The 14,681-nt window shown below is 38.7% G+C and overlaps 1 protein-coding gene across 1 annotated transcript; it reads left to right on the top strand.

The window, feature by feature from the left end:
* Nucleotides 1–4,358: 4,358 nt before the first annotated feature.
* tbata (thymus, brain and testes associated) lies at nt 4,359–12,980 on the top strand. Its single transcript, XM_039789090.1, has 9 exons — nt 4,359–4,419; nt 5,347–5,439; nt 6,606–6,776; nt 6,893–6,981; nt 9,144–9,293; nt 10,040–10,121; nt 10,449–10,614; nt 10,706–10,746; nt 12,718–12,980. The coding sequence occupies exons 1-9, from the start codon at nt 4,359–4,361 to the stop codon at nt 12,807–12,809; spliced, it is 945 nt and encodes a 314-aa protein (XP_039645024.1). The 3' UTR covers nt 12,810–12,980.
* The last annotated feature ends 1,701 nt before the right edge of the window (nt 12,981–14,681 follow it).

Genomic DNA, 14,681 nt, shown 5'->3' with positions numbered 1-14,681 from the left:
GATGAGTGAAATGGTGGGGCATCTCCGTAACAGACTCTCCTGTCATTCATCACCTTCCCACTAGCCGTCACTGTTTAATTTTCTCCCGCTCATCACTTGAGTTTTCTCCTGCTCATCAGTTGAACTAGTCACCATCCCACCTAGACACTCCTCATTTAGTCTACATGTAACAGTGTTCGAGACTTTTTTGTGACCTGTTTCCTGTCAGTTTCGGCCCTCTGGATTTTTTTTCAGTCTGACTGCATTTCCCTTGTTGACAAATCTTCCTATTGATCAATTTAATTGTTTTACGTACATCACCTGTTCTGCCTTCAGAGTCTAGTTGTAGGTCCAATCTGACTAAAAAAGTGCATAAAACACAGACTGACATTAATAGTGCTCTTTGGCTGTTTGAATTGCTCAGCAGTATGAATATTACTAACTGTATTTTAGCAGGCTCTTCTTATGAACCATTTGTACGAAAAGTAATGCACTGTAATTCCACATATTTTTTGCTGTATGCACTACAGTGACATTTGCTTTTTCAAAACACTGTGGACCGCGTAGGGAGGAGGTCGGGGTGGATGGGTGGGTCATAAAACATTGAAAATAAAACACAGCGCTTTCAAGCCAAGGAGCGGAGTTCGCTTCCCGAGGAAAACAAAAGATTTTTATGTTCTGATTGTTTTAATCCAAACCACAACCTTATTCGTAAACTTAACTAGTCGTTTTAGTGCCTAAACGTAACTGCTGTCGCCGCATGATGCTCACTTTTTGTCAGCTAAACTTAACTGTAATGTCCCAGATTGGCTAATCAAGGGCAATGGGAGAATTCACGGTGGGCCGGTCTGGTTTTTTAGTTAGTTTACTCATCATTTTTTATCTTGCAGCCCACCGTTCTCTACATTCATGCAGCCCACTCGCAGAGGTTAACAATGACGTATTTACAGACCTTGTCAATTCATACACTTCAGAGTGTTGGAGGATGTGACCGTGAGCAATAATAAGCTATAAAAACAGATAATAGAAAGCTCAAAACGGCGCTGAAAAGGCGACAAATAAAAAAGGAAAGCTGTAGAAAGTGACGTGGCCAGATGTGCTAAACTGAGCAAATTGTCATTAAAACCAGAGAGTGAAACACCAAATGAAGACGATGAGACTGGGAAGCTAAGCTAGTTAGGAACAGTGCAAGATGCTAGCAGCTGTATAAACACAATACAACGTTGCCTGCAAACCAGTGTTCATGATTAATCAAACTTTATCTTGTAGCTCCTCAGCAGCAGCCACTAGTCCAGTTTGCTGCTAACAGTGCTAATGAAGAGCCAGTACCAAGCACCGGCCATGAGCTCATAACTCCAGAGTGGGCAGGCAGGATTGCTCATTGAGTGAATGTTATGCAAACCCCAATGCCAATGAAGTTGGGATGTTGTGTAAAACGTAAATAAAAACAGAATACAATGATTTGCAAATCCTTTTCAACCTACATTCAATTGAAAAAAATACAAAGACAAGATATTTAATGTTCAAACTGATCAACTTTATTATATTTTTACAAATTCTCATTTTTAATTTGATGCCTGCAACAGTAGATGCTAGTTTGGATCCCCTTGACGTGTCGACGTCAAAGGACGTGCCTTGTGGCCCGCCTTATTCTGCCTCTGATTGGCTTACCCTGGTAGTCTTACTCTAACCCTAACCAATGTGTTTGTGTCTGAACTACTAGCTTACCGAACCAATGAGCGTCTGTTTAGGAGCTGGCAGCTACGGCCGTGGTTTGGGCACGTGTGAAAGCTGCAACCGTTTGTTTAAAACAACTGATGTGACAGACAGATGAATTATCCAATCATCGGCTATTTTTTAACAGATCCTACCCCTTTCCAAACAGTTTCTAATGAAACCATCTAGCATGTCAGGTTAGTATTTTACAGCCTCTCCTTTAAATTGAGCAATTGTGTCTGAAAGTTGGGACTCAACTAAATGTATGCAGAAGGGGTGGGTGGAGGAGTTGAAAATGAAAGCGAGAAATTTAAAATATGTTCTAAAGAGCTTGGTGTTAAAATAAATTTAAGTACTGGATTAAGAGTGTGACCTTGAGTCAGCCCACTGAAAATATTAAGATAATTAGAAAGAATGAAGCACAAGAAGAAACAAAAACTCTTGAATAAAAACAGGTTCCAAGTTTGTTGGTCTGATTGAAATATGAAAACCTGCGGTTTTATCATGAATCCTGAGAGTGAACAAATGAACAAGATATATAACTGATCTTAAGGTCTCTAGGCTGATAGGTTGTAACTTTAACTTGAATACAGTCAACATATTTTAAAATATTCACTCTTGCACAGCAAACATACTGCAGCGTTTGATCCTGACAGCACTGACATGAAAATGTAAGGCTCCAAAAATTCATCAGATTACTGAGCACAACACTCTGCATGCTCGACTGAAAAATAAGGGTCATTTTATAGAACCGTTTGATGGATTTATATTTTGATGCACACTTGACTGCCTTAGGAGGTGCCCTTTATGTTAAAGAGCCCAGAACTGGAGGGTTTTCTTTTAATATTGGCCCATTATAAAACTATTTTATACAGATTTATGCCATAATTCCAGGAAAGACTGAAGAAAGAGGGGTCTTTCACACATGCACAGATTGGGCAAAAATATATCCCAATGTCATCACCTTGAATTACAAGGTTTTTTCTTTAAAAGTTAGTTATTCACATTGGTTAGTTATTAACATTTTGGGCAGGTTTCTTTTGACTTTGTAGCATTTATGAAATATGAGAAAAGAAAAGGTTCTGTCTCCAAAATATCTAACTTGGTTCTTCATCAATGAGTGCACTAGTGTGGCGAGGGGTGGGGTTACAGTAGTTGAAAAAAATAAAATAGGGTTGCTCGACAACAGCACCTAGTTTTAGAGAGACTAGGAGCTCGTGATTAAAAATACATAAAATAAAATACTTTAAAAAGGCACAGGTTATTTTATGCAAGGGAGAGCAATGCTTAGCAACCAAAGGAACAACAAAAAATACTGGGTATGATTAAAAGTAGATGCTAATTTGGGCTAGCCTCGTGAGAGCGTCCTGATCTCGCGAGCTCCAGTTTTCCACTCTCAGATCAGTCTGGCATCTTGAGATAGAGAAAATTTGGAGCCGTTCGCCAAACGACCGACCAATCAGCATTGGTTTTGAGGTGGGTTTAGGTGTGACATAATGAGAAGTGTCTAAACAACATGGCAGCTTCCACGGATGAGATGAGCGTAGCTTTCGCGCAAATTTTATCCAAATTAGAAAGTATGCCTTCATTGAATGAAGAGCAAAAAACGGTACTGGAGGCTTTTCTTGGAGGAAAATATGTTTTTGCTCTTCACCCAACTGGTTTTGGCAAGAGTTTGATCTGATTGGTTGATTTGGCCCGTCTCTCACCCACATAGGTGATTGACAGATGGTTTATCCAATCAGCTAACCAGTATTTTCGCCCCTTCCCAAAAGTTCTCCACCGGAAAGTTCCCAGATGGATATGCTGAGCAAATGCGAAGCAATCCATCTGGCGGAGTCAGGTTAAATTTGGGCGCAGATACATTAAAACTATAAAGAAAAGAAAAACAGACCTACAGTGCAATACACAGACCAACGCACACATGATTAAGTTCTTCCAACCTCGAAGACATAATAGTTCCTCCCAGCACACCTCAATAACCTTCAATTTCAAGTCTATTCTGTCTCAGACCCATAATAGATGGATTCTTAAGTTATTATTTAGGTTTTGTGCATTTACATTCAAACCAGACTAGGAACAAGAAAAGGCTGATAATGGAAACATGCACAATCCCCCTTAAGCACCACTGACTGGATTTTTAACAGGCATCCTGATCATTCCACCAAATAAAATAAATAAGTGCTCTACTGGAGGCCGTTGCAAATGTTATTGGCTTAAGGCAACCACACTGTCTGATTTCCCTGAAATATATTTTGAAAATCCCTTCCACAATCCCATCCATAACCCCAACTATCACACTTATTTCCCCCTACATACTACTATTAGATACTGCCTTGTGCACTTGCGGCACTAAACATTGACAGTGGATGTTCTGTTTAGACTTCTAATATGATACACGGCTGGGGCTTAATGCTACGGAGTTTAACACAATCCACCCCAGTTCTACCCACTACTTGGCAGTTTTTCTTCATTTCAAAGGAAATGAAGGACATATATTACACTACATTATTATAAGAGCAAAATGTGAATACAGTTTGTAATAGAGACAGCACAAATATTTCTTGACAAACAATTCCCCACTGGTTGCCAGCCAACCTCGCTGTAACAACAAGACTCCAGAGAGTAACTCCTCCGAGCTGTTGATAGCATTTTCATTAGGAATGAACAACAATGTGCCTCTAGCAGTCTGGTTGTTTTCCTCAGGTATGCTCAACCACAGAGGTATACGTGACATTTTGTGTGATATTAGGGAAAGATTCTGCTCACCAGCAGCATGTTAGATAGATAATAATAATATATAATATTATAACTGTAAATAATTAGATACATTGTGTACATATTAATCACTATCTTGTTGTTCCCTCAAAAAAGTAGTCATTCTTCTGAACTTACAAGTAGCTACTGAGTTTTAAGATAGACAGCAGTATCCTTAGCAGATTTATCAGCAGATTCCGAGCACATTTACAATAATATTCAAATTCATATGCCACGTAGATGCTGAAGCAAACCGGTAAATTAATACATATTGTGGTGAGGCATAAAGTGTCTAACTCACAAAATAATGTGGACTTTAATCAATTTCATTTTGAACTTTTCAACAATCAGAAAACTACAGTAGGCTTGACTTGACTATGTTCTTTAATTAAATATCATATAATAGTTCAATTGTAGCTGTTTGAAAATTAAATGTAATGCCAGTCACTTGTTGTGCACAGATGGCATTGTTTCTTGTTTAGTTCAGGTTTCTTAGCAACAAAGGCAACACAGCGCATTGAGCACCAAAGGTTTTGAGCTGCATGATGTTTTCAGAGGTAAAGTGGTTCTTCAAACTTATTTTCTATCTAAAATGATTTATTCTTGGTACAACTCAAAACTTTTCTTGGTCAAATACAAAATGCAAAGTTATCTTCTGGAGTAAATCAAATGTGAGTGCTCTCTGTCTTGCTCCTTGTTAGGTTTTAGTTTTTAGCATGTGTAATCACAACTTTGCAATCAATAGAGCCTGTTGATTTTTCACATCCTTCAGATTTAAACACACTGTCATTCCAAGATATGTCGATGGCACAGAGTCCAGACTCCCGCGGGACGACAGGAGACAGTAGCCACTGTCAAACTAATCACGTGCCATTTACCCCTGAATTCACCAAGATGCTGACAAAAGCAGTCCGCGCTTTGGTGCCTTGAGTCATCACTCATTCTTCTCCCGGCACAACCCTCATCCACAACTTTTTCAACAGATCCGCCCTGCGCATACTGTTCTATGACTGTATATTGTTTTTTGCATTTTGGTTCATTGATTATTTATGCTGGCACGTGCTGAAAAAAGTCACAGATTTTAAAATTTGAATGTTTTTTCATTGCAGTTGTATATTGGTCCATTTTTGTCATGGTTAAATAATGCATTTTATGGCATTTTTCTGACACCTATAAGTAATCTTTGTTTCCATTTAGTAATTGTTATTAAAGCTGCACTAATCCATTACCTGGTGCGCCAGATGGTTGGTTTCAAAGAACCATCTGAGAAGCTGTCATTGAAAAACTCTTCTTTCAATTAAGACATATTCTCCAGTTTTAATATAACTGAGGCTATTGTAGCATCTACGCTAACCTCTTTAGTAGGCCCCATTGTTGTTTCAAATGAACAGTTGCCTCTCTGTGTCGTCACCACACACAGCTAACCCCTTCAGCTCTACAATTGCTTTAGCATTAGGGGATTGAAGTTATTACATTTCATCTTTTTGGCCCACAAATGTCTGTACAAAGTTTCACGGCAATCCATCCAATGGTTGAGATATTTGAATTAAAAAAAATGTCAACCTGCTGGTGACGCTCGTGGAAAAGTCAACATTAGGATTGTCTCAGAACTATGAATGGCTGTAAAAATTTTGCACCAACTCTTATCATCTGCAAGTATCGACGGAAGTAATTGAAGTGCGGACTCTTTCTACCACCTTTTTTTAACAAGCTGTCTACTTGACAGAGCTAAATAACACGGTGCATTCCTGCCTAATATTTCACTTTCAAGTTACATACAGTACACTGTATATCAAATATTTCATGAGCAGCTGTATGGCCACATAGTAGGAATAGTAATATGGTGAGCTACATGAAAGAGACGACTGCAGAAAAGTTTGTTTCATCCCTGAAGTTCTCATGACGTTGTCACCTTTAATCTCAGCAGGATATTTACCGGCTTTATCTCATCAAGGCATTTCCTTTGATTGTCCCACACTTCTGAAGCACTCTACCTTGTGTGTTTGTGTGTGTGTGTGTGTGTGTGTGTGTGTGTGTGTGTGTGTGTGTGTGTGTGTGTGTGTGTGTGTGTGTGTGTGTGTGTGTGTGTGTGTGTGTGTGTGTGTGTGTGTGAACTGTGACTATTATGACTAATTTCTTTCCCTTTCCAACAGGACTCAATGGTAGGCCTGTGTGCATGGTGAGGGATGATTGGTTTGTGACCTCATCATTATTTCCTCATCCACTTCTCAAGAGCCACGTCCTCAAGAAAGCAACTGATCCATCTTTTGCTTTTCCGTTTGCTCAGAATCTTTATGGAGTCGGTAGTAACAAAAACAAATCAGGTATGTTTACAGTCACACACAGCAGCAACATTTTCTCACATGTTGAAAACTCTGCCTTCAAAGAATTTGATTAAGCTTCAGAATAACGGGAGTAATTTATTCTCTTTATTTCACAGCCCAATTTTCAGAGGCCTGGAGAGATGAACTTAAAGACCTTGCTGCAAAAGTCAGTTTGTCTTCTCAAGCACAAAAGGGCAAAAAAGAGGTACAGTACTTGTAATTCTGTAATCTGAAGTCTTCTTTATGTTTAGTTGTAAAGGGACATGTATGTAGCATAGACCTATGCCACACACGCATTTATAGCCTAAGCTAATTTGCAATGCACATCCCTAGATGGACCTTTTTCTTTTTTTTAAATACAATAAAGCACTATAAAACAGGAGCACCAGATTATTCATGACTGCTCCCTCTTTGAAAACTTTTCAAATTAATTTAGAATGATCCCAAACAGGATAATTTTTAAGTTCAGTAGGTTACTAATTCCACATGTTGATCACTCAAACAGAAAAAAAAATTATTCTATTGAGGATTTACATAAGGGCATCCTACAATTCCCATTGGATGCTCCACGCGATACAGAACCCAAAGCTCTAAGAGAAACCACTAGATCACTGAGCACCTGTTTAAGATTAGCAAATTTTATAAAATTATCAAAATTTAACATATTTATTTTCTTAAAGGTCCCATGGCATGAAAATTTCACTTTATGAGGTTTTTTAACATTAATATGCATTCCCCCAGCCTGCCTATGGTCCCCCAGTGACTAGAAATGGTGATAGGTGTAAACCGAGCCCTGGGTATCCTGCTCTGCCTTTGAGAAAATGAAAGCTCAGATGGGCCGATCTGGAATCTTCTCCTTATGAGGTCATAAGGAGCAAGGTTACCTCCCCTTTCTCTGCTTTGCCCGCCCAGAGAATTTGGCCCGCCCATAAGAAAGAGACATCATGGCTTTCAAACGAGCAAAGTGGCAGTTGGTCAAGGCCACACCCCCACCCTCCACCTTGTCCCCCCGCCTCTCCTCCTCAATAGCTACAGACACAGAAATGGCACATCCTAAGGAAAGCTCATTGTGGGACAGCTCTAGTGGCTGTAATTCTGCACCAAGGTTGAATTTCGGGAAAGAGACTTCAGATACAGTATTAGGAGACTGAGGCCTATATATAAGCATCCAAAGAGCACCATGTCATGGGACCTTTAAGAACATGACAAAGATGAGATCTTATTGGCTTCCTGTCCAAAATTTTAATTGCTGGATTGTATATCATAATCAGAGGCTTTGTTATTGTAGGTGCTGCTTGTGACCAAGAGGTTACAAAATAACTTAGATGTAAAAAAAAAAAAATAGCAAAGCGCACATGAAACTATTTGCAGCATGAAATGGAAGAAAAGAAAGTTTTCTTAACATTGATCGAGAGACATGACTTCTCAAACCATGCTGCTAGTGACTGTAAATGATCTTACAGCTAGGTGGAGACAGACAGGGTTGTTCTACCAAGTACATATTCAATTCAATTTTATTTATAGTATCAATTCATAACAAGCGTTATCTCAAGACACTTTACAGATAGAGTAAGTCTAGACCACACTCTATAATTTACAAAGACCCAACAATTCCAGTAATTCCCCAAGAGCAAGCATTCGGTGCGACAGTGGCGGGGGTGTGATGAACAGTGGCAATAATAATCACAAAAAAGATAATGGATCAGTGACTAGAAATAGTAGTTGTAGTAGTTCATGGCATAGCAGGGAACTGCAGGGTGTCACAGGACGTAGCAGGGCATAGTAGGGCGTAGTAGGACGCAGCAGGACGTAGCAGGGCACTGCAGCACGTAGCAGGTGTAACAGGGCATAGCAGGGCGTGCAACCATGATTTAGGGGCCACCCTAATCCAAAGAAACATGCTGGGCTATATTTGACTATCGTCTGCATACATCTGAAGACCTGCTTCCGGACATGATTGCAGCAAGTCATTTATACAAGCTAAAAAGAAGTGGCCAAGAACAGAGCCCTGTGGTACTCCTCTTTTAGTCTTTAAAAAAGATGAGTTTCCAATATTAATAACACGTTGCTCACGGTTGGATGGATAAGATTTAAACCATAGTAAAGTTTTACGTAAAGTTAAATTCAGAAAGTTTATGACGTATGTCCAGGGTTTCTCAATTGCACTGTACACTTACACCCTTGGGAACTGTTTAGGTTGCATTAAAATAGTAGTGACTTAATAGGTAGTAGTGGTAGACACAACTAGAAAAAAAAAATTATAAACCTGAGTTTTTACACACTGCATGCATTTGTCCTATTATACTGGTACATATTTTCAAGTGATGTTTCTGTACTGAGGAGCATGATTTTGTCAATGTATTCCAGTACCAGCCTGAGGAAGAATATGTCCGCCGAAAGACCCAATATTCAGCTGAAACGGGGAGAATCGTCCCTCCATCCTCCAACTCTTACCAACGCAGATCTCATTCTCAGCACCCAATGTATCCTCAGTCCTTCCATGATCAAGAACTAATGGTGAAAAACACCTCCACTGATGTTGACCTCTTCCAGTAGGGTAGTTTGGGATTGAAATGAGGCACAGCCATGAAATATGTTACTCCTGAGAGAGACTGTCCTTCTCCCGAAAAATGTTCTCAGTTGTTTGTTCAAGCAATTATGACTCATATTTACGTTTAAACGTTTAGTGCCCTCCTGTAACAGCCCGTAAGTGTGAAATTCCATGTAAGGAGGTAGGTTGGGGTGGTGGATAGTTCAACAAACAGAAAGTATTTCACCCAGGACATCGTAGTACGTGTCCTGTTGGAAAATAGAGTTTTTTTTATTTTACAGAACAAATGGAACTCGTGACGTTCTGCGTCATGTGCATAACCAGAAGTAACGTAATAATTTAAACCCAACCCACGATCATTTTCTAAACTTGAGTAGTTTTGGTGCCTAAACCTAACTAAACGTTTACGACGTGTTTGAAACCACGACAAGTCTGTGGTTTGGATATGAGAACAAAAAAGGCTCCTATGGGTCGTATTTCCTGCCACCGCTAGGGGCCATATTAGATTTTAGGAGTAAACAACCTATATCTTTGTATGGTTTAGAGGATTAGCTGCTGTGTGTATATACAGTATATATATATATTTATGTGTGTGTGTGTGTGTGTGTGTGTGTGTGTGTGTGTGTGTGTGTGTATATATACACATACAGTATATGTACATTTAAGTTGTTTGCAAGCTAATGGTGTGATAGTCCTACTGCTCTCTTGTCAGGTGTTTGAGCTACTTTGTCAGATCCTGCAGACAGATTCCCTGTCTACAGTCCAGCAGTGGCTTCTACTTGCAGGCCAAAGAGGTAAAAATGTTTTTTCATTCCACACAGTGAATTTACTTAATTCATCCCCTCCCTGGTTGGAAATATTATCTTCCAAACTGCACACCTCCAGTTTGTAAAGTTTACACTTACAGTCAGTTAAATTTGTTTAAATCCTGCTACTGAAAAATGTGTAAAATGTTTATAAAAATGATCACTGTCTTCGTCAATTACTAATTCAATTTCATTTCTATTTATTATTTAACACAGTTATTTAAATTAACCACTGAAAGAGTGTATAATTTCTCTGCTGATAAGAAGAATCACTGAACTCTTTTCCTGATATTATGTGATGTGATGTACCCTCAGAGAAAGACCTGGTGATGGGGATGATCAAGCAAGCTCTGGACGGTGTTGAGTTCTCGGGCCATCATCAGCAGAACCTCCAGCAGCTCCAGGCTTTTCATCCTGGTGCATCTCCATCTGTGTATGGTCCATCGTTAGACCAGTCGTGGAGAAAACCACAAAGAACGGGGTCAAAATAATCACTCACATTTTTATCTGGTTCTTGTGTTCAAGAATGTTTCTAGCTCAGCATGTTTAACATTGTTTATTTACTTCCACAGCTCATACAAAGGAAACCAAATTTTCAGCGATGAAAAACCAGGTAACTAAATTGTTCACAACTTCATTCTTAGTGTTTTATAGGCTACATCCACACTACTACATTTTCAATTATTTGAAAACTAATTCTAATTAGTTTAAAAAAATAAAATGGATCTCCTTCCACACAATAGTTTTTAGCTCCGTAGCAGAACTTATCTCCATCCATACTAACAAGCTAAAAACACATATCAAATAACCTTTCACATATACTGGGCTTGTGCGTGCCTGTGTAAACAGGAAGCAGAATGTACACTCTGAAGATGAGGTTCTAAGGTTTGAAATACGTTAGAATATAATAGTTATATGTTAGTATTCATTCAGACAGCTTGACCCAATGTGTTTTCACTAACTAGCTGTTGCAATAGCTAGCTGTTGACCTATGGTGTTGAGTGACATCCAGATCCAGTGGCAGACTTTGGCTGTCCGAAGGGCAAAAAAATAAAATGGACACCTTAGAATCTGTCTAATATTCGATCACAGTCGGCATGGAGTGCTCCTCGGTTGTGTGTAGAAAGTGTCCCTCTGGTGCTCTTTGTGTGATATCTTTCTAATACATGTATCTTTACCCGTGTTGTGCATTAACAGGTTTTGAATATGTTGTGCATCATAGGGTTAATAAAGTGAAACACTGCATAGAGCTAAAAGTGCAGATATCTCTTACAAGTTTTCACGGCCTCACCCAAAACTGGCACTTCACATAGTGCTGATATGGCCGGTGGATGCGTGAATTGTTGCAAATCGTTCAATAGCTTGCTTCCGGCATGTAGACAGTAGCAGCATTATAAAATGCAGACTTTAACTGCACAACTAGCATCCACAACAAGGTCAGCAATGCCTGTAGTTATCCATGTTGAAATAACCACTTCACAGTCATTGCAGGCTGTTTTACCTTGTTTTCTTCTGGGATAGGGTCACGTAATAGGGGAGTGACGAATCAGGGAAGGACACGTAATATCTGATAGACCCAATCAAGAAGCAAACGTTGACATCAGCGTCGTCATTACCGAAGATCTTCGTTTATGCCCGTCCAGAACGCAACACAACCCTGGAGATTTAAACCAAAACAGGGTCAGCAGTGTTTCCAAATGTCTCTGTTTTAAGGGCTTGGGATGACCATATAGTATGGATGCTAGGCATAAACATAACAGAAGATATTAATTTTTCAATTAAAAGAAGGTAGTGTGGATGTGGCCTTAGTTTGTTTATTATTATAGCAGAATTATTCTTTTCTCCTTTCTCTCCTGCCTGCTGGAGACTTTTTAATGCAGGTGTCCTCCCATAAGCCTTCACATTTCACCACTATCAGAGTTTATGCGTGTCCTTGGATTAAAGACAGCTCTTTCCCTATGATACATTAGGCTATAAATCAACAGCAGTCTGTTTGATGGCACAGCAGGAGGTCCCTGAAGTCACTAAGTCCTCTTTTGAATTGTGCCTTTTTCCTTAAGTAAATTTGTCTTGGTTTGTCCTTTTTCACAAAAGCTGTAGAATCAAATTATTTTTAAATGGATTACAATAAGCTCTTGGGTGCTTTTTATAATCTAGTTTTGACAGAAATTCAGTTTTGCAATGATTGTTGTACATTTTGTATTCTATAAATGTCAATAGGTAAAACCAGAACATTCATCACATTTTTTTCTAAATAGAACAGATGGACCTATTGTATACGAAGATGTTGTAATATTTTACTTCAGTGCTTATGCATTTAGTGTAATATTTATAAGAGTAAATGAAGAGGAATATGTATAGTTATGTTTGCAAGAAAGAATAATGTTAGTTATACTATTTTTATTTTAATATCATGTGGCTGTTTTGTCTGAAAACATCTTATCTGTTGTAATGTTTTGTGTGGACCCCAGGAAGAGTAGCTGATGTTCTGCATCAGCTAATGGGAATCCTAATCAAATCAAATCAAATTGAAAACTGAAAATGACAGGCTTTGTGTGACTCTGACTTGACTATTCTTTTGCAGAGAGAATTGGAGATGCAGAGGTCCTTGAAGTGCACCCAAGTGCTCAGAATAATCTTCAAGATCATCCACTTCAGCACACTAAGAGTGCATAGACCTCCCTGATTTTCATCATAATATTCACTGTATTATGGTTTCCTTATGAGAATTGAGACGGTTTCATTGTGCATTGGTCCCTTGATAGATGATATACCAGGTTCTCTTTAGCATATTTGCTTTTAAGATGTTTCTTAGAAACACAAGCCAATTTAATAGGACTTTCTTGTAGGTGGTGTAGTGTTACATGATACTGTGGATGATGTTTCATAATTGTATCACTTATCTGGATGATCATGTTTTGAAACTGAGAAAAGCAGAGTGACAAGTTTAACAACCTTCAGGGAAATAAAACTTGAATGCTAATAGTTATGTTCATGTGGCTTAATGTGGGAAAAAGCTAATTTATAATTTTAGGATATTTTGGGGTACCAAACAAAGTTAAAAGTGCTAATATCAGTCTCTAAAAATTGCAATGTTGGTCTGTTGCTCCATCACTTTGGTCCAGCCCGAATTATTTGTCAAGACATTTGTGATTCTTAGATGATGCATCCTGATGATGTTGGTGACTTTTTGTCGAGCACCACCATAGAGGTCTACATTTGTGGTTTTGAGTGAAATGTCTTTACAACTATTGGATGCATTGCCATGAAAATAGAGGCATTCATGTTCTGGTCAAACTTTTAATTTGTCTAATACTTGATAACCAAATGCTTGCAATACACACTGAATTCCTATCAGCTTTAGCTCTTGTGATAATTAGCAAATGTTATCATGCTAGAACGCTAAACTAAGAGGTTGATAAACAAACTTTAACATAACCAACATTGCCATATTCAGCGTGTGTAACATTAGCATGCTAGCTTGGAGGTTGTTCTTGTTGTAAAAGGGCAAAGCCGTTCGCTAGATGTCCGGCTTGTCAGGCTTAACCTGCAATGTACTTACTTAGATCCAGACTAGCATTGTCATGTTAGCATTTTGCTAAAGCACAGCTCTCCTCAAGTACAGATTCACAATCTTGTTTTAACACCATGCATGGTGACTATAGACATATAGGTTTTTATTTCTCAAATAGGAAATGCGTTCAAATAGTTTCACCCTGGTCTGAGAAAATCAACTTAATTCTAAGTTGCAATATATTTAGTGACAAAGTGACTTCTGATACCAACTGTTGCTGTTGACAGTGTAGCAAATCTCCCTTAATAACTGCAAAACACCAGCAGACTAGATTGGCTTCTTTTCTTTGAAAAGAGTTGATAACACTGGCGCTCAAAGGCATACTTATGACTTCAAGGATGGTGTTGGCCTGAGAAATTATTTGAGCTTGGCTTAAATTCATAAATAATGCATGCCCTATTTTAGCATAATTCTGTATGATAGAGGTGCTATTTTTTATTCTCTCTTTGGCTCTTCAGTTCAGTAGCAAATCTACAGTACAATCTGAATCCATCACATAGCAGAAATGGTTGGATTTAGCAAAATATTATCAAGATCAGGCTGACCTAATCAGCTGACAGAATGAAATGTCACAATATCTATGGTGATGTACAAAACTGACTCAGACTGTCATGGTAGTGCATGGTTCTGGTATTTACATCAAACAATGTAAATGCTACATACAGAGTGCAAGTGCGATAGTCGGCAAAAGCTTTCAATCAAAGCAAGCAACCTCCCAAAACAAGCTTAATGGACCAGTCATTTTTAAAATCACCACAAAAGATACACTTTAGGAGGGCATTAAATGCTCTATTGAGCCCATAACATATTGTTGAACATAATATAAGGATATATAAGGATTTAAAGTGAGAATATGGGTGTCTAAAAAGACAGCTGGACAGCTGCAGCAGTGTGATTAAAGCCGCACAAAAAGTGTGGGAGATTACAGAGCAGTGAAACGTCCTTACATCTGTCATAGAACTACATGTTTAATG

Source organism: Perca fluviatilis, chromosome 21, assembly GCF_010015445.1.
Source record: "Perca fluviatilis chromosome 21, GENO_Pfluv_1.0, whole genome shotgun sequence".
NCBI lineage: Eukaryota > Metazoa > Chordata > Actinopteri > Perciformes > Percidae > Perca > Perca fluviatilis.
Note: the sequence above shows the minus strand (reverse complement) of the source record. Positions and strands in the feature narration are given on the sequence as shown.

Bases quoted from the DNA above. Each gene is read 5' to 3' on its own strand.
- tbata (XM_039789090.1), top strand. From the start codon at position 4,359: ATGAACAACAATGTGCCTCTAGCAGTCTGGTTGTTTTCCTCAGGTATG. The intron at 9,294-10,039 runs GTGAAAAACACC...CTCTCTTGTCAG, and splicing joins TCCATGATCAAGAACTAATG to GTGTTTGAGCTACTTTGTCA. The intron at 10,747-12,717 runs GTAACTAAATTG...ATTCTTTTGCAG, and splicing joins TTTCAGCGATGAAAAACCAG to AGAGAATTGGAGATGCAGAG.